Source organism: Spea bombifrons, chromosome 13, assembly GCF_027358695.1.
Source record: "Spea bombifrons isolate aSpeBom1 chromosome 13, aSpeBom1.2.pri, whole genome shotgun sequence".
In the NCBI taxonomy this organism is placed as follows: domain Eukaryota; kingdom Metazoa; phylum Chordata; class Amphibia; order Anura; family Pelobatidae; genus Spea; species Spea bombifrons.
This window is the reverse complement of record NC_071099.1, coordinates 13099685-13121509: the sequence shown is the minus strand read 5'-3', so window position 1 is coordinate 13121509 and position 21825 is coordinate 13099685. Positions and strand designations below refer to the sequence as shown.

The 21825-nt window shown below is 44.3% G+C and overlaps 2 protein-coding genes across 2 annotated transcripts; one reads left to right on the top strand and one right to left on the bottom strand.

The window, feature by feature from the left end:
* The first annotated feature begins 370 nt into the window (after nt 1-370).
* SMARCD2 (SWI/SNF related, matrix associated, actin dependent regulator of chromatin, subfamily d, member 2) lies at nt 371-11903 on the top strand. Its single transcript, XM_053454108.1, has 14 exons — nt 371-447; nt 818-908; nt 6876-7060; nt 7160-7202; nt 7350-7472; nt 7615-7734; nt 7990-8085; nt 8170-8271; nt 8871-9032; nt 9353-9450; nt 9612-9747; nt 10181-10303; nt 10878-10979; nt 11539-11903. The coding sequence occupies exons 1-14, from the start codon at nt 374-376 to the stop codon at nt 11590-11592; spliced, it is 1509 nt and encodes a 502-aa protein (XP_053310083.1). The 5' UTR covers nt 371-373; the 3' UTR covers nt 11593-11903.
* Nucleotides 11904-14148: 2245 nt separating this feature from the next.
* Nucleotides 14149-20306, bottom strand: PSMC5 (proteasome 26S subunit, ATPase 5). The gene is made up of 12 exons (XM_053454109.1): nt 20182-20306; nt 19468-19539; nt 19313-19382; nt 18772-18869; nt 18626-18682; nt 18175-18405; nt 17794-17920; nt 15578-15768; nt 15389-15487; nt 15162-15272; nt 14518-14604; nt 14149-14220 (listed from the first exon to the last, which is right to left on the bottom strand). The coding sequence occupies exons 1-12, from the start codon at nt 20227-20229 to the stop codon at nt 14167-14169; spliced, it is 1245 nt and encodes a 414-aa protein (XP_053310084.1). The 5' UTR covers nt 20230-20306; the 3' UTR covers nt 14149-14166.
* Nucleotides 20307-21825: the final 1519 nt, after the last annotated feature.

Genomic DNA, 21825 nt, shown 5'->3' with positions numbered 1-21825 from the left:
ACGGGTCCACATGCTCAGCCTGAAGGTAAGAGATCAAAGTCTGCGAAGCACATGGGGAACAGAGTAGGGGAGGGGAAATGGAGAAGGGGGTGAGCATTCAGAGGAAAAGGGTGGAGGGAAAAGCCGAAAGGGGCTGAGACAAGTCCCAGCAATGAGGGGATGGGCAGCAGTGACAATGAGGAAGGGGGGAGATGAAAGAACTTGTTAATGGAGTAGACACATGATCCAGCCAGAGGAAGGAGGGAGAGGGGAGGGCAGAGATAAGAGGAGGCAGAGAGAGGGAGGGCAGGGAGATGAGCTGCTGGGAGGTTTGTTGCAAAACAGCTCTGTGGAAGTGATGACACCAACAGAAAAAACCTTCCAATAACTTCCTATGAGGGCAGAACAGCACAGGAGTCACCCAGAGGAGGCAGATCAGACACACAGGGGGAGGCTGGAAGCCCCAGGGTGAGGCTCAGCACAGCTATACACAGAAGGGGAGGCAGCACAGTGGGGGGCAGGTGAGGGGTATCTGCTGGGGAGGCAGGGCTATTCACACCAGGAACAATCAGCCAGCAGGGGTTAAAACACACAGGCACACTTGGAATGGAGCTGTAAACAAGGGAGGCTGACAGGAGAGGCTCACTCAGGAGGAGGCTGGAAAGAGAGAGAGGCTCACTCAGGAGGAGGCTGGAGATAGAGAGGCTCACTCAAGAGGAGGCTGGAGAGAGAGAGGCTCACTCAGTAGGAGGCTGGAGAGAGAGAGGCTCACTCAGGAGGAGGCTGCGCTGAACTGACATAACCAGGGAGCCCTCATCCCAAATCTCATGTCCTCCAGGGGGGGTGTACCTTTCGGTCCAGGGAGCCCAATGAACATGATGCGGGGACCAGGCCCAGGAGTTTACAGGGGCCCCACCGGGCCCTACCAGGTAATATACGCACTAATTATCACTATACAGGACAAAAAAAAATTTTTAAATGCTTTATTTATAAACAAAGTTCCAAAGGATGAGTTCAGATACAACGTATCCGCGAGACGGGAGCGTCGTATAAACGTAAACAAATATTTGATCGCTTTCAGTATCGCTGAGGATCCTATTCAATCAAACGAATTGGCCGCAGGAGATTTTTAGGAATTTTATTTACCTTTTTATACTTCAGATCTTTTCAGGGTTAAAGACGCAGTCGAAAGGTCTGACCCCCCCCCAAGTGGGAATGTTGGGGGGTCACCCGGTCGCAGGCTAAATGATAAAATATTATAAGATTTTTTTTAAAAATCCCTTCTTTTAGTTGGTATTGAATTACTCCGGGATAACTTTATCTCCAGTTATTGAATCAAGGCTGTAGAGTGCGGAATGAGGTCATCTAATGACATCATTATGTCACTCCCCCCCCCCGCGACAACGATGTGGTCCATTTTTTAAGAAGGCTCTTTTTCCAGCATTCTTATTGGTTGGCGAGGATGCGTTGCTAGGCGTAACGGCACCAAAAAACCCACAAAACGCAGATGCTTAGTAATTAAAATGCTACCAATCTCCGTAATGCTGCTGAGATCGCGCAGTATGCAAAATTACCGTAATTAGTATTTTTAGTTTATAGTCGGGTAGAAAATGACTTTAATGCCAAATCCGGGGCCGTAATTACAGCTCTTAGTAACTATTCCTTATATATAGATTATTGATTCACTTTTTTTTTATTTTTATTTAAATGCTGACCTGAAATGGCTGAAATCCTATTAAGATCGTTTATAATTATTGCCGCTTGTTATTAATCATTGATCAGCTTCTAACAGCCAATCAAAGGCTTCCAGGCCATACTTATCCGTTTATAATCCATCATTTTTTATTTATTTATTTATTTGGTTATAATTACTGGTCCCCTTGTTTTAGATTTTAGGGAGAAGGTTAAAAAAGAAAAAAATCAGCAAAAGCACGTGTGAACCAATGGGCTTTTAGAGCCACAGACATGTAAAAAGGGCAAGTTTGCTGAAAGGGTTAAAATGGCCTAGGCTAAGAAGTCCAGGCTGCTAGATAAACACCCTAAGCCCTTATCATACTGCAGGCAGCTCAGTGAAGTGTTTGATTAGGGAATGCCACCCAAATAACACCTCCCGTTAGGAGAGAAATTTAAGTTTATTTGAATAAAATGGGGGGGGGGACCTCTTTTCTCCAGGGCTACACAACGTTACGGAGTATAACGCTGTATTAAATGGTCAAAGATTATTAGTGTTATTATTCTTATATCTGCCTTTATGTCTTGATTTTATAAACCTTAATTACTTATCTCTGGATAAGTTACGAATTGTATTGTTTACCGCAGTGCAGTAAGATAAAGCCATGTTCCCTTTACTTAGCGGATATTTTTATTATTATTATTATTATTATTATTATCATTATTATTATACCAATATCCAAAAATAAAGTAACAAAGTATTGTTTGAAACATTAACTTTATTATATATATTTACACCGGGGAACTTTATAAATGAGCTGCCATTGAGGCTCCTAAAATATTAACCCTTTAATAGCCCATGGCGAAGAGTCTATGTAGTGACTCACCAAATGTGTTACCCACATGGCTCCAACCCGGCCCTCACGGAAACCTCGACTTGTCATTATTTAAAGATGCACTTAGTTGAGTCCCCTGCATTCAAGCAGGGATATCAACCATAACAGACAGGGGGCATGATCACGGCGGGGGGGGGGGGGATAGGAAGGAGTCAGGCTGTGTAACCTGGAGAATCTGCCCCTTCACCCTTAGATTGGGCCGAAAACCCTGAGAGTTCCCAGATATGTAAATATATATAATAATTACAGATGATGTCTGGTTTCTGGTGTCTAATACAAAATTACTTCTCCATATTTAATATTAAATAAGAGGGACGCGCTTGTTTTGGGGGGTTAGCTAGCGGCGGGGATTTACTTTGTGACCTATAGATAGCTTTGGAGATGGAGACAGTTTAATGTATAAAGTAATTTCCTGCTGTTTCTATACACATTATCGGGGCTTTTAGGGCTGTAGAGCCCTGCAATACCCTCATACCCCGCAAACATTCTGACCTCCTAGAAAAGAGGGGCGTCGGGGATTGGGGGCCCAAGAAGGGACTGGCCTTCCTCAACAGGGACACTTGGCAGGTATGGTGCAGCTAAAGCCTCACTGAGAACAGAGAGCACTTATAGAGCAGCGTCGGCTCTCGATCTGTCTGAACTTGTCTGGACTTTGAGTGCCAGACAAGGGCTTAAACAAAAGAGAAGGGAGGCTCTACTTACTAAACCCTTTTCAAACGGGGAGGAAGAAAGGCACATGTTGGTTTGGTGACACATTCCTTCTAGATAATCCAGAACAGGGTTATCCATCTAGAGCCCTGAAAGCTGGTGAGAATACGTACTTATACTCAGCAACTCTCAGAATATTACCCCCGAGTCATAGTGCTTTACCCCATATTCAGGGTCTTGGGGTAAGGGGGCAGATTCTCGGGGTCGCACAATCTGGAGCCGACTCCTTCATATTCTACTCTGATTTAGTGTCATCTAAGCATCCTGATTGGTGTTTTTCTCCCTGCTTTATTGCAGCGGAAATCCCTGCTTGAGTACAGGTGGCTTCGTTCGGAATATCTATGAGTCGTGCTTTCTCCTGATTTATAGTTTGGTGTATTTCCTTAAAAAGGGGCAGATTTACTTAAGGGCAAAAGCTGGCTTCTTAAAAATTGGGAGTTTTACTCTTTAACCCCCAAAGCCGTCTCGCCCTGAGAAGTTTAAAGCTCCGCTCCTCTCCCCTTCACTCCTTTCTGCTCTTCTCCTTAACTCGCTGTGTTTATCGCGCTCTCTGCCAAACCGCACTCCGAGGCTCTGCGTTCAGCGTTTCTCTTAAAGGAGCCGCGCTGTTGGGACGCGCCGAAGGTCACGAGCCGGTTCTGTGTCAGTCGCGGGGATCCGATAGTTAAATCCAGTGCTCCTCCGCTGTCCGCAGGACTCTTCCCTCTGGCACAGAACCAGCGTCCCGCATGACCGGCAGATGATGCAAAAAATACTACATACGCAGCTACCCTCTGGCACGCCGGCCGCTGTACACTCCCAGTATGCTTAGCCAACTTTTACAAAGTGCCTAAAATAAGAGAATACTCTCTCCTCTCTTTATCATTCTTTTCTCTTTGTCCCTCCTTTCTCTCTCTCTCTCTCTCTCTTCTCTCTTTTCCTTCCTTTCCCTCTCTCTCTTTTTTTCTCTCCCTTGTTTCTCTTTTTTCCTTCCTCTCTCTCACGCACTTTTCTCCCCCTTGTTTCTCTTTTCTTTCTCTTTTCCTCTCATTTCTCTTTTCCTTCCTTCCTTTCTCTCTCTCTGCTCCCCTCTTTCTCTTTATCCCCCCCTTTCTCTCTCTCTCTCTCTTTATAAATAAATAAATATATATAATTTGTCACACTTGTCCAGCAGTCTATCAGTAATTTAACTCCTATCAGTAATTTAACTCCTATGTACTACAAATATATGTGTTTAGCTTAACATATTTTCCCAGCATGCGCTGCGCAGACCTGCAGGAGAGATCTGGTTTTTCCGGCTAGGTGAGGCTTATTAGCAGCACACCTGAGGGGGGGCAACAGGGGAGGGTGTGGAAAGGGGGGAGGGGACGTGAGGGGGGGTGTAGGGGAGAGTGAAGAGGGTTCGGCTCTAGGGAAGGAAAGCCGCGTTTACTGTCTTTCCAAGATCTAATGCATGGCGTGTCGTGTCAGTTGTACATCGCCACGGAATACGTTGGTGATATTGATAAGCAAAGCAGGGTCCTACCTACTAAACGCTTCCATTCACCTGGCTGGATTAATGATTTTCCTTGTAAACGGAGATCCCCTGCAGACTTTTCAACCAGGTCTGGGAGGGTAGTAGATAAGTGGAACAGCCTCCCGGCAGACGACGATAATGCTATGAGGTTAATAACCTCTTTAATTATTGACATGAGTAGTACACCTTTGAATTTGGGGAAAATGTAGTTAAAATCGACGTATTTCCGAATATGACATGCGCAGGCTTGGAAAATACCCCTAGGCTTTATCGGCCATCAGATAATGTTTTTATATAATAATAATATTATTTATTATTATTAATAATATTTTTTATTATTTTATCGATAGCATCCCTCTGTTACATTTTGGAAAATATGAATTTTTTTTACAAGTTACTTGACTCTCCTTCCCCATCGAGATATTTTGATAACCTGCTTTCTGGATATAAATCCCCTCTCTCTGGATAGAATTCCTCGGTGTATCTCTGATTCATACACCTTTTATTAGAACGGCAGTAAATCTGCGCGATTCTATAGAATTCCCACCTAGACGGATCTCCCCGGATATAAATCACATTCGCCTGCAGATGAATTATATAAATCTGGATTTAATTGAAGCCTCCGGGCGTAATTCATGTCTTTTTCTGGATATAATTCTTAGGAATTTGAACGTTATTCGGATATCGGGTTATAATTCAAAAATCCGGATACGTTGGGCGATACTGGATTTAATTCTGTCATCGTTGGATTGTACATCGCCAGCTGTCCTGCTGTCTGTATGTTTAATGCGGCGCAAATACTGGGGGACATTATTATTAGTTTGGGTTTTTTTTAATTATATAGCGCCAACAATTCCCACAACTCTTCTTACAGTCCCTACATTCAAAGGGTCTGACGAGACTAAAGCCAAGACTACCCGATACGTTAGGTAAAAAGGGCCCGCCTGGTAGGTTTACATTCCCGCGAATGGTGCCGTTTTAATGCCCCAGCTCCATAAATAGTCTTAGCAAAGCCACGCCCCCCTGACCCCACCTCCAAACACGCCCTTCGGCACCCATGGTAACGCCGCCTTGATGTCCCTTCTGTGCTATGGGGCATCGGGATATGACATCACATCCTGGCGCTCCACTTTTGAAAGAAAGGGTGACGTGGGAAAAAAACATGGAGGGCAGTGCTGACTCGGCAAAGTCCTCCATAGTGACTCCATAGGGATCTCCCTTTTAACCGGCCCATGTAATGGTGCTGCCGTCTCCCTGGACCTGCTGCCCTAGGCCTAGTTGGACTTGGCCAGAATACATCATTGATGGGGCTGGTGCCCCCTAAGATTGTGAGTGATTTCATAGTCTTTCCTTCTCCTTGTCACAGAGCGGTGGTTCCAGGTCGACCATTTCTAAAGGAGGTTAAGGCATTTGTGAAGGTTTCCCAAAACCACAAGCAGTTTATCTGTTTTGTTTAGGTTGACTGGCGTTTGGGTGGTCGGTTCCACAGTTTGCCGGATTCCTTTGAGCAGAAGAAACAGTCTGTTCTGGATTTATTACTTCATGGAATTTGGTGCCATCTGTAAAATAGGTGCTTTCAGTGTCTCTTGAAGGTCATTGAGGAGCACAAAGGAAACAAGAACGTGACCCTCGCAATGAGGCACTTAGTGTGTTTCCCTCGGTATGATCCATTGACCTTCTACATTCTCTGTATATCTGGCTCTGTATCAGGCACAAAGTTTCTTTTGGATCTTTCTGTTTCAATCGATTGAATGTCGCATAATGTGAGAAAAAAAAGACCTTCGGATGAAACTCCACTTTCTAAATATGAAGCGTTAACGTCCTGCGGACCTGAGCCCCGTTGAATTAATCATAGTATGATTAAGGTCTCGTGTGATTGAGGATAAGAAGGTTTGTGCTGTCTTGTTGGGTCCTGATCTTTCAGGATGCACTTAGGAGTATTAGTGGAATTTAAATCTCTTGGAATAATTGGAACTGCCCTTAATGTTAATAACAAGATCTATAAGAAATATTTTTAATTGTCTATCTCTTGTCTATTTTCTCCTTTCCTCACATTCCCACTTTTTTACCCCTGCCTGTTCTCTTCTTTCCTTCTTGCCTGTTTTCCTATTCCTTCCCCTCCTTAGCGCCCCGGCATGCACCCTGGTGCTCGGATGCCGATGCCTGGGATGCCGGTGGGATCCCCCATGCTCAACGCATACGGACCAGGGTCTCCCCTACGGCCAGGGATGAACCCTATGATGATGGAACCATTCAGAAAGAGGATTCTACCTCCACACGGACATCTCTCAGGAGCCGGCCAGAGGAGAGGGTGAGTGATACTATGTCTTGGTTTTTTATTTTATTTTGTCTGAATCTCTGTGCATTAATTTCTATTTTCTTTAATTACTACTTCTTTCTCATCTCACAGAGTCAAGAGAAGAAAGATGGCTGACAAGATTCTGCCACAGAGGGTAAATAACTCCCTTCCCTCACCTTCTATGATAGAACTTCAGTTCTTGAACTGTGATAGCTTAGCACCTAACAGAGTCAGATGTTTGTCCTGTCTGTGACACCTTTCCATCAACAAACCTCCCTATTTACTTATTTTTGATTCTCAGATCCGAGAACTTGTTCCAGAATCTCAGGCGTACATGGATCTCTTGGCGTTCGAGCGGAAATTAGATCAGACTATCGCCAGGAAGAGGATGGAAATCCAGGACGCCATCAAGAAGCCTCTCACTGTATGTAGAGGGATAAGTGTAAATGATGAGTTGTTCTGATAACTGAGCAGTTAATTAATGACCCGGCTAGCGATTGAAACGGAACCAACTGTATCTGAGATTCTGGCTCGTTTAACAATCTTCCAACGTAACCTCTCCGCAGCAAAAGCGCAAGCTGAGGATTTACATCTCAAACACGTTCACTCCTGGAAAACCCGACGGGGAGGAAGCGGAAAGAGTGAGCTCCTGGGAGCTACGGGTTGAAGGCAAACTTCTGGAAGACGTGAGTGTGGGTGAAAGAGACGGAGAGAGGGATGTATGGAGTGCTGGTGTTAGAAGTTAGCTGTGGTGGGTTCCATACATGACGTTGTAAGATCATATGTGAGAAGAAGACGCTGATGTGGCAGAGTGATTGGCATTGTTTGCATGTCTACTGGATTTGAGGTGGCAGTTGGGTTGATGATGACATGAAACAAGATTAGTCATTCCTGTCGCAGGGCTCTTGAGGTTGAAATGGTCGATTTCCTGTGTTTTTCAGACCAGTAAACAAAAGCGAAAGTTCTCCTCGTTCTTTAAGAGCCTTGTTATCGAGTTGGATAAAGAATTGTACGGGCCGGACAATCACTTGGTAGAGGTAAGAGAGAAATGAAATAAATAAAAGAACGATGAGGTTGGTATGATAGCGCAGACATTAACGCGTCTTCCGTGTCACCTCCAGTGGCACAGAATGGCCACCACCCAGGAGACCGATGGATTTCAAGTCAAACGCCCTGGAGATGTGAATGTGAAGTGCACCCTGTTACTGATGCTGGATCATCAGGTGAGTGGAGGGCTGGCTTACCGCGTTTAATAGCCAATAAAAATGATAAACAGCCGCGTTAATTATTGGAAAACCGTTTTTTAGAATGTTCAAAATAGTTACTTTATAGAGAATAGAATTCTGTCTTGACAAATGTTTTATTTTGCTTTATGGTCAGCAATTGCATCATTACCTAGTTTAGTTATTGGGTGATTTCTGATTCCATTTAAAAAGGCAGCTAGTATTTAAAAAAAATTTTGATTAAGCGATGATATTTTAGTGTTATTTTAATCATTTTAGTTAGTGAAAAAAACGCTGAAAAAAATAAATAAATAAAAGGTAAAAGTATTCTAGAAGCTTTGGAGAAATGTAACTTCTAAAATCATATCCTTACCAGTGTTAATAATTAATGATAAAGTATATCAAATCCCCCCCGTTTTCTTACACAATGAACATAGCGTATCGCTAACCTAGTCCTGTTTGAGGGATCGCAGTGCCGTTTCTGATTTAGGAGAGTCTTTATGGTCCACTTTTGGACTTGTCGTGTCCGGGGGCTACGCTGTACTTTAGAATTTTTTTTCTGGGAGACATCTGACTCTCATCGTTCTTCTCTCTTGCAGCCTCCACAATATAAGCTGGACCCCCGTCTGGCTCGTCTGTTGGGTGTTACCACTCAGACCCGTGCCAACATCATGCAAGCCCTGTGGCTGTACATCAAGACCAACAAACTTCAGGACAGTCATGAGAAGGAGCACATCAACTGCAACCGCTACTTTAGACAGGTAAGTGCCACGTTACACTGCGTTACACTGGGACCTCTGAAGTCTCTTCTTCTTCCATGGCTTTCCATGACATTGTCCATTCCCACCCGTATTTCTTCTAGTAATCGACCCAGTCCCTTCCATGACGTGGTCCTTGTTTCCTTCCATGTGGTCAACCTTTCTAATGACTCCTCTGATCCATTGACCCAAAGCTTTATGTTTTCTCATCTTCAATCTCTTCTTAAACCACCCTCTCTCTTCGACTCTGCCTAAATTCCTCTTAACACTATTACGCTGTGTGTGGTCTTCTCCACGTTAACCTCCCCTATTTCCCGTCACAGATATTTAATTGTGTCCGCATGCGATTTTCTGACATTCCTATGAAGCTTGCCAGCCTCTTGCAACATCCGGACCCTATAATAATCAATCATGTGATAAGGTGAGCCTGAAGATTCCTTCCTGTAAAGAAGGAATTAGGAAATAATGCTAATTCATAGTATGATTAAGGGGAGTTGGGGCTGAAAGAGACGTTGCGTTGATTGAGGGAGCGTAGGCCAGCCACGTAGACTGTTCTCTTGAACTTCTTGAACCTTCTTCTAGTGTGGACCCCAATGACCAGAAGAAGACAGCTTGTTATGACATCGATGTTGAAGTTGACGACCCATTGAAATCTCAGATGAGCAGTTTTCTTGCTTCCACCACCAACCAACAAGAGATCGCCAACCTGGATACCAAGGTGGGATCCCAAACTCTGTTAACCCATCGCTTTAGGCAGCTCAGCTCTAGTTTGCCTTCCGCGCCTCTTAACGAGCCAGACCAATCCACGCATTGCCAAAAATCTATGTCTCGGTTGGCATGGAAACGTACAACATACGATTTTTCTATATAACAAAGTTAGCCTAACCACCAAATGACCCTGGTGCCAAATCCATACACATTATATTCTAAAGGGTGTCGTTTATCCGTATAAATAACACAAGGGCGGATCTTTTCTGGATCAAAGAAATACTTATTTTTTTGGTATTTGGATCCTAATTTTTTTTTCAAATGTTTCCTATTATTCCTTTAATTAAAGAGACATTTAAAAATCAAAGACTTGGCGCCGTCGGTTTAAGATGAGTTTCGGGTTTTTTTGTATTGTATTTAAATGAATCGTTTTAACTTCCCAGATCCATGAGACGATCGAATCCATCAATCATCTGAAAACGCAGAGGGATTTTATGCTGAGTTTTAGTAACGACCCCCAGGAATTTATACAGGACTGGCTGAAATCCCAAAGCAGGGACCTGAAGGTGATTAGTAATCTGTATTCACGTTTTTAAACATTTAGGGTTATTGTGAATCATTGCAGACTCTCGTATTCTTAACCCCTTATGGGCTTAACCCATTTATGACAATGCATTGTACAAGTAGGGGCTTTGACGTGAAGGGGTTAAAGTGCCCCATCACCCACTCTTGAGATCATACTTGAAAAGGTAAAACATTTCATTTAAAATGTAAGGAACGTTTTACCTGCGGCAAAACATGCATAATTAAATACCCCCTTTCCCCTCCACCCCCTAACATAGCCAAAACCGCTCAGGAAGACGAACTATGCAGTGGTTTAAAGGGACAGTAATGCTTCTTAATGCTTTAGTGCATTTTACCAAGTCATGCTAATTTACTTGTCTTGCGGTTTCTGGTTGGCGTATGCCAGCTTTGGGTGTGTGCGCATGCGCGCGCCCGTTCATGGTGGGCATTGTCCATGGTGACGGCCAGTCCACCCAAGTTTGAAAGCGGTCTTGTTGCTGATTACACATTAGTAGGAAAGCTGGCGGTTCCACGTGTGGCATCTAATGTGTTTTACCATCTCTGCTGTACATTCAGATCATGACGGATATGATGGGCAACCCCGAGGAAGAGAGACGCTCCGAGTTTTACCAGCAGCCGTGGGCTCAGGAGGCTGTGGGGAGACATATCTTCTTCAAGGTGAGTCCTCTCTGCCCTTCTTAACTCTTTACATTCTGTCTTTTTTTTTTTACCTTAAAACCTCCTCTGATTCATACTTTAATTTTGGATGCTTGCTTTAAATATTTCTTTAATTCCTGGCATATTGGCATTATCCAAAAAGACTCCATACAGTATGACACAGTGACCTTCTCTGCAGGGAAAGGCTGAGCTGGCCCTGTGCAATGTATAGTTCAAACAGTGATGAAGTTCAGTAACTCCCTCTATTAACTATACATTATACAGGGCAAACTCGGCCATTTTTTTGCAGTAGATGCTTCCAATGCTTTGTCCCCTCTCTGGCTTAAATGTTCTCGTGTAAATTATTAAATATTATTTATTAAGTACTCCCTGTACTAGCCGAGGGATAGACATCACAGAGCATACTGTCATGGGCAAATGCAGTCTTAAAATGGTCTTATTCTGTGCGCCCCCCTGTGGCCGGTGTGTAGAACAGCAGCCCAGAGAACAGTTGCTGTGTCCCTAATTCTTACATGCATATAAAAGCTATTGACACATCGTGCTCTTGTTCATGTTTTAGGTGCAGCAACGCAGACAAGAACTGGAGCAGGTTCTGGGGATCCGGCTGACCTAGAACACATTCTAGAACCCTAGATCGCCTGGTCACAATCTGGAAGTGCCCCTATTTACATTCCAACCATCTTTTGTCTCTTGCACTCAGTTTATCGACGGGTGCGTAGAGCAGGCGTGCGTCGGTTCTTAGGTACGAACGTCCGCCTGCTGCGTTATTTTTTTTAAGTAACTGCCTTGATCCACCGCCAGGTACGGGTCCTCGTCAGGGAACAGAGCGAAGCTGTCACTGCTCTGGTGGTAATGGAATTTGTGGATTGCCAAAAATTCTGTCCAGGATCACAACGTATACTTTCAGAATACAATATTTGACCAAATCAATTTTACCCAAAGTAGTATTTTTTTTTTCCTTCAGAAAAGCATAAGAAATGTGAGTAATTCCCTAAAAAGAATCTGCAGCTGTAATGTTACCCCCACCCCCCTTAATAGTGCAGGTTTGACACGTGTCTCTGTTTTCTGCATGTATGTTCAGATGTTGGGACCCGCTTTGCCGGGGGCTCGGGCGGAATATAAAGTAAGGGGTTGATAAAGGTATGTTAATAAAACATTTAATAAATACTAGTGTAGTTAAAGTGTATAACACAATAGGTTCAGCTTAGTAAATACTGATTGGGGAGCTGAACGCTTTCATTGAAAGTAGCAGGATGTATTTTCAGGCAGAAGCTCAAAAACACCAGAAGTAGCAGAAAACCCAGAATCATCAGCTTGGGAGTTCACCAAAACTATGTTGGGCCTTACCCGCTTAACGCAGCAGGGGAACCTAACGTAGCTTGGGTCTAGAAAGGCGAGTTCCTGAGCCAAGAACCACCTGCCCCCTCCTCACCACCACCGCAGATTCTGTTTCACTCAGGAACTGCCCTCTTTGCAGCAATCGCTGTCTCTAAAGGCCATTACCTGCCGCAGACTCCAACTCCCATCCTGCTCAGCCAGCCGGGAGTAAAAAATAAAAAAAAAAACTAAATGTTGGCAGATTAACCCCGTGCAGACAATCCAAATACCTTTGTAATTTTAATGCTGTGTTGGCATATCCTCGTAACCCGTGAAGCCTTATCGCAGATGCCGCTTATACCTGGAATTTATATTTTGTTACTTGTGTTAATTTTTCATTCTATTTGCACTATGTTTTTCGAGGTGGGGGAGGTTACATTCTTTTTTATTATTTTCAGCTGGGGTGGGAGACTGAAACAGGGATTTTTTTTTATTTTTTTAAGCGGTGTCTGTCTGGGGGGGGTCTATATACCCTTTATCGGCATCTGATTTTATATATAAAGACTTTGCACTAATGTTCCAAGAAGTCACCGGCGTTTACGTACCTGTGATGTTGACGTAATGAATCCTCTCTCTGTTGGTGAGCTTTATGATCTGTGTATAAAATCTCTCCCTGCTATCTACAGCGGGATGTAAGGGGGGGATAAACTCTGTGAATTTCCTTCGATAAATGCAACAAAAAAATATAATGCAAGTTGCGAGTCCGAGCCATATCGTTTACTCTCAGGGGATTAACCAGTTATCTATGCAGAGGCATGATTTGGGACCAAATACCACATTTGTGTTTTAAATTGTTTTTTTAAAGTTATGTTCAAAGTATAAACCTATCCTGTATAGCAGTTTAAGATGTTTAAAGCAATGCATTTTACAATGGATCCAGTACAGATCCAGTACCCTATATGCTGCATTATTATTTCATCCGATGTGCCATACAGCTCCACATATAAAGTACTCCATATTTCTGCATAAAAAAAAAAACCACAAAATAGGATGTTATGTATAAAAAGTGGCTGTATCGCTATAGTAACCAATTAAATATTTTGGATTTTTTTTGTTGGTTGGAATAGTGATAGCCAAACTTTGCACCAGTCACTTTTTATAAATAACCCACAAATTGGGAACCAAGAGCCATTTTAAAGGGTTTTTCCCCCCAATGTTTGTTTTCTATAGGGGACCAACCCACTTTAAGGGATACACTTGGATTGTGATTCCCTGATGCTTACAATGCGGTGTGCTGTTTACAATAAAGCGCTTTGGGAGCTGGGCTTGAATGTATTTCATAAGAAACATTCCTTTGTGTTCTGACAAAATGTTTTTGTGTTAAATAAAGCTTTCTTGACTTTTTTAAATGTTTATTGTTTGTTAACAGACCACGTGGATCATTCTCAGTTATAACAAAGACAACGTATCTGGCATTATTCATATAAACGTAAAACACATCTGTCACCAGCTGACTGCTTTCTATTAGTCAAGCCTTTAAACACCACAACGTGGTTCACAAGTTTTTTGTTTTTTTTTAATCTACCCCTTCCCCAAAGTGGTACGTACCATTCTGGCACCAATGATGAAGCGTTTAAAGTATAGTCAATAGTGATTACAGAGTAATATGGGCTCCCGCACAAAGCCCCCCAATACTTCCAAATGAGATTTGCATTATCACAACAGATTCACTGGGGGGGGGGATTTAAGTAGAGGTTTGACGGATCAAGAACGCCACTGGAGAAGAGGTTGGGGTCATGAATCTCGAGATCTAGATGCTCACCGGGGGGTCTAGACTCAGGGGGAATTCTGCATCCCAGCCAGAGAATTTTTACTTCCATAGCTTCTTTATAGACATGTTCTTCTCGCTGTCTTTCTGCATCACCTGGGATGGGACAGAAACATGACGTCACGTTCCAGGACGCACTTTCCCAAAATACAAGATTCCAACCAAAATCACACCAACGCTAACATTTTACAATCATATTTCCAAGGATAATACCATTTCAGAGTTATATACACAAAGGAGCTTTAAGAACACAGCGCATAGCACCCTGCCCCCAGCCGTGGAAATACATAGAGACACATAGATGCATTTAAAGGCATGTGTACTATTGTGTGTGTATAGCACATGCTGACCAAATATATAATAGCCCCACAGGGACAGAATGCAGATACTCACCTTGGCTACCGCCATTTCAAAGTCTTCCTGCGTGACATGCACCCTTCTCTCTCGGAGGGCATACATCCCGGCTTCTGTGCAGACGCCCTGCAAAAATGAAAGGCAATACTTTACCTAGGGATACAGTACCGGTAAGGGTCTATTAGTGACCAGCAATGAAGAGGAAACATCTAAATACTTTTGTTTGTCACTATGGGAGGAAGGGTCAGCAAACAAACCATAGAAAGGCGCGATAAGGGAAGGGGAAATTTCTCATGACGCCCGTCTAACGACGGAAGCAGAGCTTTGAGATGGGGAATAATAAATTGTCTCGTTGCTGGGGAATCTGATTTCTTACTGGCAAAAGAATTATAGCTACTAAATAGGCAGAAGGGATTCTGGGAGCACAGAGAGCGTGGGTATGCCAAAAGCAGGCCTCCAGGGGTTTGGATTGTGACCAAGGAGAAGTTTCCACATCTGGTTCCCAGAAAACCTTCTGTCCCCCTAAACATTTTGCTTAAAATCCGTTTCAAAAAGTATCCATCTGCTGCCGATTAATACACAAAAGACAGGATCCTGGGTGACAGCCCGTAAGAGGAGGCTGCCATATCCCGTCCCCACGGCCTGAAAAAAATGTTTGCCGCTTGCTTCCAAACGTTCCTCACCTTCACTTCTGCCCCTGATGCCCCAGGCATCAGCTCTGCAATTTTACGCAAGTTGATCCCACGAGTCAAGTTCATTTTTCTGGAATGAATCTTTAGGATGTCCAAACGTGCCTGTAAAATAACGAAGGAAAATGAGCATTCCACAAAAAATAAATAAATAAAAAAAGAATAGACAACAATGAGGACAATCACCAGTAAATTATCTGAAATACACCGACACCTCTTACCTCTTCATTAGGAGGGGGAAACTCGATTTTTCTGTCAATGCGCCCAGGGCGAAGCAAAGCAGAGTCCAATATATCAATTCTGTTGGTGGCCATAATAACCTAGGGATAACGGAACAAGTCAGACTGAAAGAGCACCAAAAACAGAAAAATAATAAAAACAGCTCATTCCGTTCAGCGGCTGGGTCATACCTTGATGTTCTTGGTGGCCTCAAAGCCATCAAGCTGGTTGAGTAATTCAAGCATGGTGCGCTGGACCTCACTGTCCCCTCCCGAGCCGCCCTCCAGCCGCGAGGACCCGATAGAGTCGATCTCGTCCATGAAGATGATGGAAGGTGCATGTTCACGAGCCATCACAAAGAGCTCTCGCACCATCCGGGCACCTGAAAGCAGATATGAGATATGTACATATATCCGCATATCGCAACTAGGGCTGAAACAACTAATCGATAAAATCGATAAAAATCGATAATGAAAATCGTTGTCAACGAATTTCATCATCGATTAATCGGATCGATTTTTATCGATTATAAAAAGAGGTTTTTTCAGAGCAAATGCTCTGAAAAACTCCTCTCTTTATATAATCTGACCTCAAACAGAGATCGGATTATAACACCGGAATCCAGATCCCCCCGCAACGCTGCAGGGGACCTGGATTCCCCTCACTGTCGGCCGGTCTCTCACTTCCGTCTCTCTCCCCCTCCCATCTGCCTCCTCCCCCCTCCCATACATCACTCTGCCTCTCTACCCGGCACCATTACTGAAGGTACTTTCCCTGCAGCTTCATAGAAGCCTCAGTGTAAGTGAAGGTGAGTAACGGAGTCTGTCTGTGCGATGCAGACCCCCACCGGCTGACAGAGAATCATCCTCTCTGATAGCCGGTGAGGGTCTGCATCGCACAGACAGACTCCGTTACTGCCCTTCACTTACACTGTGGCTTCTACGAAGCTGCAATGAAAGTGCCTTCAGTAACGGAGCCGGGTAGAGAGGCAGAGCGGTGTATGGGAGGGGGGGAGGAGTCAGAGGGGTGTATGGGAGCCACCCTCCAATACACCACTCTGGCTCCTCCCCCTCTCATCCGCCACTCTGCCTCTCTACCCGGCTCCCTGGTGTCTTGTCAGAAACGGAGGTTCACAGGAGGCAGAGTGGAGTATGGGAGGGGGGAGGAGGCAAAGTGATGTATGGGAGGGGGAGGAGCCAACGTGATGTATGGGAGGGGAGGAGCCAACGTGATGTATGGGAGGAGCCAACGTGATGTATGGGAGGAGCCAACGTGATGTATGGGAGGAGGCAGAGTGGAGTATGGGAGGGGGAGGAGCCAGAGTGGTGTATGGGAGGAGGCAGAGTGGAGTATGGAGGGGGAGGAGCCAAAGTGATGTATGGGAGGGGAGGAGGCAGAGTGGTATATGGGAGGGGGAGGAGGCAAAGTGATGTATGGGAGGGGAGGAGCCAAAGTGATGTATGGGCAGGGGAGGAGGCAGAGTGGTGTATGGGAGGGGGGAGGAGGCAGAGTGGAGCATGAGAGGGGGAGGAGCCAGAGTGGTGTATGGGTGAGTTATAGTGGTGTATGGGGGGTATTATGAATTTTTAGGGCATATAGGGGGTATAAGGCATATGGATATTAGGCATATCAGGGGGGCATAAAACAAATCTGGGGTAAAAGGTATATCAGGGGGCTCAGTTGCATATCACTGGCATATAAGGAGTATAAGGCATATCAGGGGCACAGTGGCATATCAGGGGGCACAGTGGAATCTGGCATATATAGGAGGTATAAGGCATATATGGGGGCAGAGTGGCAAGCTGGGGGTCAGATGTGCATAACTGGGGTCAGTTTGGTAAATAAAAAATTTAAACAAGGCTTTTTTCTCAGTTTTTATTAAATATGAAAAATAGTTAACATATGAATTAATATTTACTAATAACTTTGTATTAAAACCTAGTTTGAGAAGCACTGTGTTTGGGTTCTTGTAGCTTTTATTATGTCAGTAAAATAAGAAGGTGAATAGAGAGAGGCCATTGCAATAAAGAGATGAAAGTGTAAATTGTACGTTTTTTATTGCAATTTTTCTTCAATTTAAAATAATGTTTTTTTTATCCGATTAATTGACAAAATAATCGGCCAACTAATCGATTATTAAAATAATCGTTAGTTGCAGCCCTAATCGCAACATACGTTCCTAGTTTAATAAACATAACGGATCACCTGTGTTTTAGTATTTAATTGCACATTTATACACAACACTGCTGGAAAATCAGTCACACGGCTCAATAAGAACATCCACACGCAAAATAAAGTTCTAATGACCGATGGGTGGACAAGTAACTGTTATTATGACACCATGTATTCACACATCCACGCTCTCCCCGCACGTGCAGATGTGGTTAATAGGATATTTTGCACTTACCTTCCCCGATGAATTTCTGGACGAGCTCAGAACCCGACACGCGTATAAACGTGCAGTCTGTGTGATGAGCCACAGCACGGGCCAGAAGAGTCTTCCCGGTGCCGGGAGGTCCGTACAGCAAAACCCCCTGGGGGAGAGAATTACCACAAAATTGTTCACATTTACACCCAGTACATAAATCATTTGGTTCACTTTTTATTTCTTTTTTTGCTGCAGTGAAGATTTTCTTGCACGTTTACATAAATTCCTATGTTCTGACACTTCTGTATTACTATTAAAGGTGCCGCTTTTCTGAATTTAACAATTTTACTGCTAGATGCAGCATCAAACTCTGTAATCATACAAAGTGCTGCATTATCCATATTTTATTTTCTTACAAACCTTAGGCTGTGCAATTCCCAAGGCTTCAAACAACTCGGGGTGCTTCACGGGCAGCTCGATAACCTCCTTAATCTCCTTGATTTGCTTGTCCAAGCCACCGATCATCTCGTACGTGGAGTCCGGAACCTTTTCCACCATCATCAGAGACACCAGAGGATCCACCTTATTGGGCAGGATCTTGTGTAGGGTATAACTGTCATTACGCAGCGCCACTCTGCAATTTGGGGTCACCTGGGCAGGAAAAGAGGAGATCAATAAATAGGATGTAAGCATTAAATATGCCAACACGCATAACGATAGTCCAACAAAAAAAAAAAGGGTTAAAAATGTTAAAGGACCAGAATAAAGCCCTTTAACGACTAACCATTTTAAAAGGTTGACAGTTGACATGGTTATGGCATCACTGGATGCAAAGTGACTATTTTACAACAAAGTTACCCAGAATACTCACATCGTTTATATCAATATTTTTATCAATATCCACAACAAACTTCCCCTCGGGATGGACCTAAAAAAAGAAAAGAAGAAGGTTGAATTGATAGGATTGTACAGGCAAGATGCCCGGAGCCCCAGTGGTATAGGGGTTATTTCACACACCTTGACCAGGACTTTCTTCTTGTCCATTGCCCGGACCACCTCACCCACGTAGGACCCCTGCTCCTGCAGCAGCTGGAGCTCCTCTCGCAAGAGACGCACTGAATGAAAGGAAAGAGTCACAAGCTAAGCAAGAGATCTCAACACAGACAGATAAGGTGGTCCCAGATATTGATTAACTGTTTATTATAAGAGTCCTACCCTGCTTTGCAAAACATTAAGGCTAGGAATTGAATACATGCTAAATCAGTCCAGAGAGTTTTTGTTCTAAACTGTTTTGTTTATCAAACGAAGGAAATCGTCTTAACAAGCTTTATTGTTCCTCTTGAGGAGCCATAAGAACAAAGAAAGGAGTCCACAGACTAGACGAAGACTCATTTCTTGGTTCTTACTACTCAAGAGGAACAATAAAGTTTGTCTAGAGTCCCCCCAGCCTTTGAGGTCACACAGAACATGCAACTGAATGCTACTAGGGTGTAAGATCCACGGGTAACCGCCAACATCTCCATTGTGTATCAAAGATGGCTGTCACTGCAGGGATTACCTTTGGCATTCAGTTCATTTCGCTGAGCCTGTAGACGCCTCAGATTCTGACTTTTGTCGTTGACAACTAACTGGAGAGAGAGGACAGAGACACACTCAGTACAAAACACACACGTCTTTATCTCACAGACATGGCGCCGGGGCTAAGGGTGGTACCTGAAGATCTTCAATTTTGGATAAATAATATTGACGCAATCCGCTGCCGCCGCGGGTTTCATCCATTTCCATCTGTGAATAGACAAGGCGGGCCGAGATAGTAAGTATGACTGTGTGGAGTATGCCGGCGAGACATATTTTGACACGCGTGACATATGATTACAAGAAAGTAATGGCGGGACACCGGAGCAGAAATAAGATAACCTGTATGAAAATGAAGCCATTAAACGGGGGGGGGGCTGGGGGTCGCATTGTTTTGGATAATTACATAGCAGATCATAAAGGATATAACAGGGGATTCATGGGATGCTAACAAATACAGGGTACATAGGAATGTAACAAATGTATGAATAAGTATAACAAGGGTGGGATGGCTAAAGTCTGACAGGGGAACCAGAGGGTGCTGGAGAATTATAAAACAAGGAGAACCAAGGGGAGATGGGGCAATAAGACAACAGGGGTAAAAAGGGGGGTAATAAGGGGATAACCGAGGGAGAGGAAACACAATGGCACCGGTCCAGTGGTAATAATGATGGGATAAGAGTGTCAGCGACAGAGAGGGAGTAGGTCAGGAGGGAATCACAGGGGCAGATTTAGGCCGGAATTCAGACAGAATAGACAGAGGAGCCGTGACAGCGCTAAAGTCCCCGGTTTGGGTAACACAAGGGGCGGGTGAATATTAAGGATATTCGATAAATGAATCGCCCCCATTACCTGCTCTGCTGTATCCACAGCCATCTTGCACTCTCCCGGCGGAGCCATTCTCTCTCTCACCGTGACTCAGGACCGGAAGCGACTCTTCTGCAAACTACTGAGGGTTAGAGACGCACTTCCGGTTGTCGCGTTTGGAGCGCAAATCATAGCGTTCTAGCCGACGTATCACCATAGAGCGTAGGGGTGATGGTCTGAAGTGGCAGCGGCACCTGCTGGCAGGCGGTAGAGTTGCTTTGCGGACTTGCTCAAGGATGACACCAGGGGGCGATAAAAGCCCGTTTTGTGATTATGTAGAAGCATAGCGCCTGCCAACAGGCCGGCCCCATTCTGCCCATCTAGACTGCCCAGTACACCTACTGGAAAGACTCAACCCTTAATCAGTCGATTCAGAAGCCACATGCCTATCCCATGGATGTTTAAATCCCCTCACTGTGTTAGCCTCTGCCACTTCTGCTGGGAGGCTGTTCCACTTATCTACCACCTTCTCAGTAAAGTAAAACTTCCTAAGATTACATCTAAGCCTCAGACCCTCTAGTTTTCGATTCTGGCTTCTTGTTCTAACATTTCTCCTTCTTTAAAATAAACCTCCCTCCTGTACTTTGGTAAACCCTTCATGTATTTAAATGTTTCTATCTTCTTCATAAAAGGAGCACAGACAAGAGCTAATCAGGGTGTAAACGCCTCATCGACATATCAGGGGCTATGTATAAAGAATAATTATTCTATAATATTCCGCACCAGTTATAAAACATGAAAAATACAGAAACATCTACTCATTTATCATGGTTTTGGGTATGAAGGCGAGAGGATGAGACTCAAATGCTGCTGCTATCCAGTGGATAAAGAGTGGGTGGCCATATCTTGACTCCCAACTGTCCTGCTGTGCGAAGCACAGTCCTCGTCTACCTCTGCCCTGCTTGGTCTTGGACATCAGAGAATGCATACTGCGCATGCACTCAGCTCTGGCCCCCCGGCGCCCCCATTGGCCAGGGGGGGTAGAAGTTGGGAGGTTTGCCATATGGCTCCAGTATTCAGGATACCATAGAAGAATTGGACTCATGTACGCAGTAGTTATGTTATGGGAGCCCTGTAGGCCATATACATCCTCTGGTTAGGAGGCTATATAAATAGGTTCTTGTTTGACCCCTAGGCAGCTGAAATCAGGGCCAGGTACCCCATGCTAGGCTCTCTTGCATTGCGACACCAGTTTAATAAGCCGGAGCCAGCATTAAGTATCTCTCACGTCAGGAGTCCCACAACCGCTATGTTCCTCTGCCTGTCTGAAGTCTCTCCAAAGGCTGAAGGACCAGATGCACATCTCGTTCCGGGGGATGAGTGACAGCTGTATACGGCCAAGAGTGGTGACCTCTCGCTGCCTGGGACACCAAGAGCTCATCCCGACAAAGGTCTCAATATTATCTGAGCAAGAAAGATAGAGATAATCAAACGCTTGGGTCAGTTTTCCTGCTGTAAAGACCCAGTCGTTGGTCTCGTCTTAGATTCAGGAGCCATATGCCTATCCCATGCGTGTTTCAATTCCCTCACTGTATTACTCTCTACCACATCTGCTGGGAGGCTGCTTTATTTATCTACCACTCTCATATATCTATTGATTAAATACATTAACGCTTAAACCGTGTTCTC

Coding starts and splice junctions, on each gene's coding strand:
- SMARCD2 (XM_053454108.1), top strand. CDS start 374: ATGAGGGCAGAACAGCACAGGAGTCACCCAGAGGAGGCAGATCAGACA. Junction 7,473..7,614: donor CCATCAAGAAGCCTCTCACT/GTATGTAGAGGG, acceptor ACCTCTCCGCAG/CAAAAGCGCAAGCTGAGGAT. Junction 7,735..7,989: donor AAGGCAAACTTCTGGAAGAC/GTGAGTGTGGGT, acceptor TGTGTTTTTCAG/ACCAGTAAACAAAAGCGAAA.
- PSMC5 (XM_053454109.1), bottom strand. CDS start 20,229: ATGGCTCCGCCGGGAGAGTGCAAGATGGCTGTGGATACAGCAGAGCAG. Junction 15,488..15,577: donor AGGCCACCAAGAACATCAAG/GTATGACCCAGC, acceptor CGTTATCCCTAG/GTTATTATGGCCACCAACAG. Junction 14,605..15,161: donor CATCAGGGGCAGAAGTGAAG/GTGAGGAACGTT, acceptor TCATTTTTGCAG/GGCGTCTGCACAGAAGCCGG.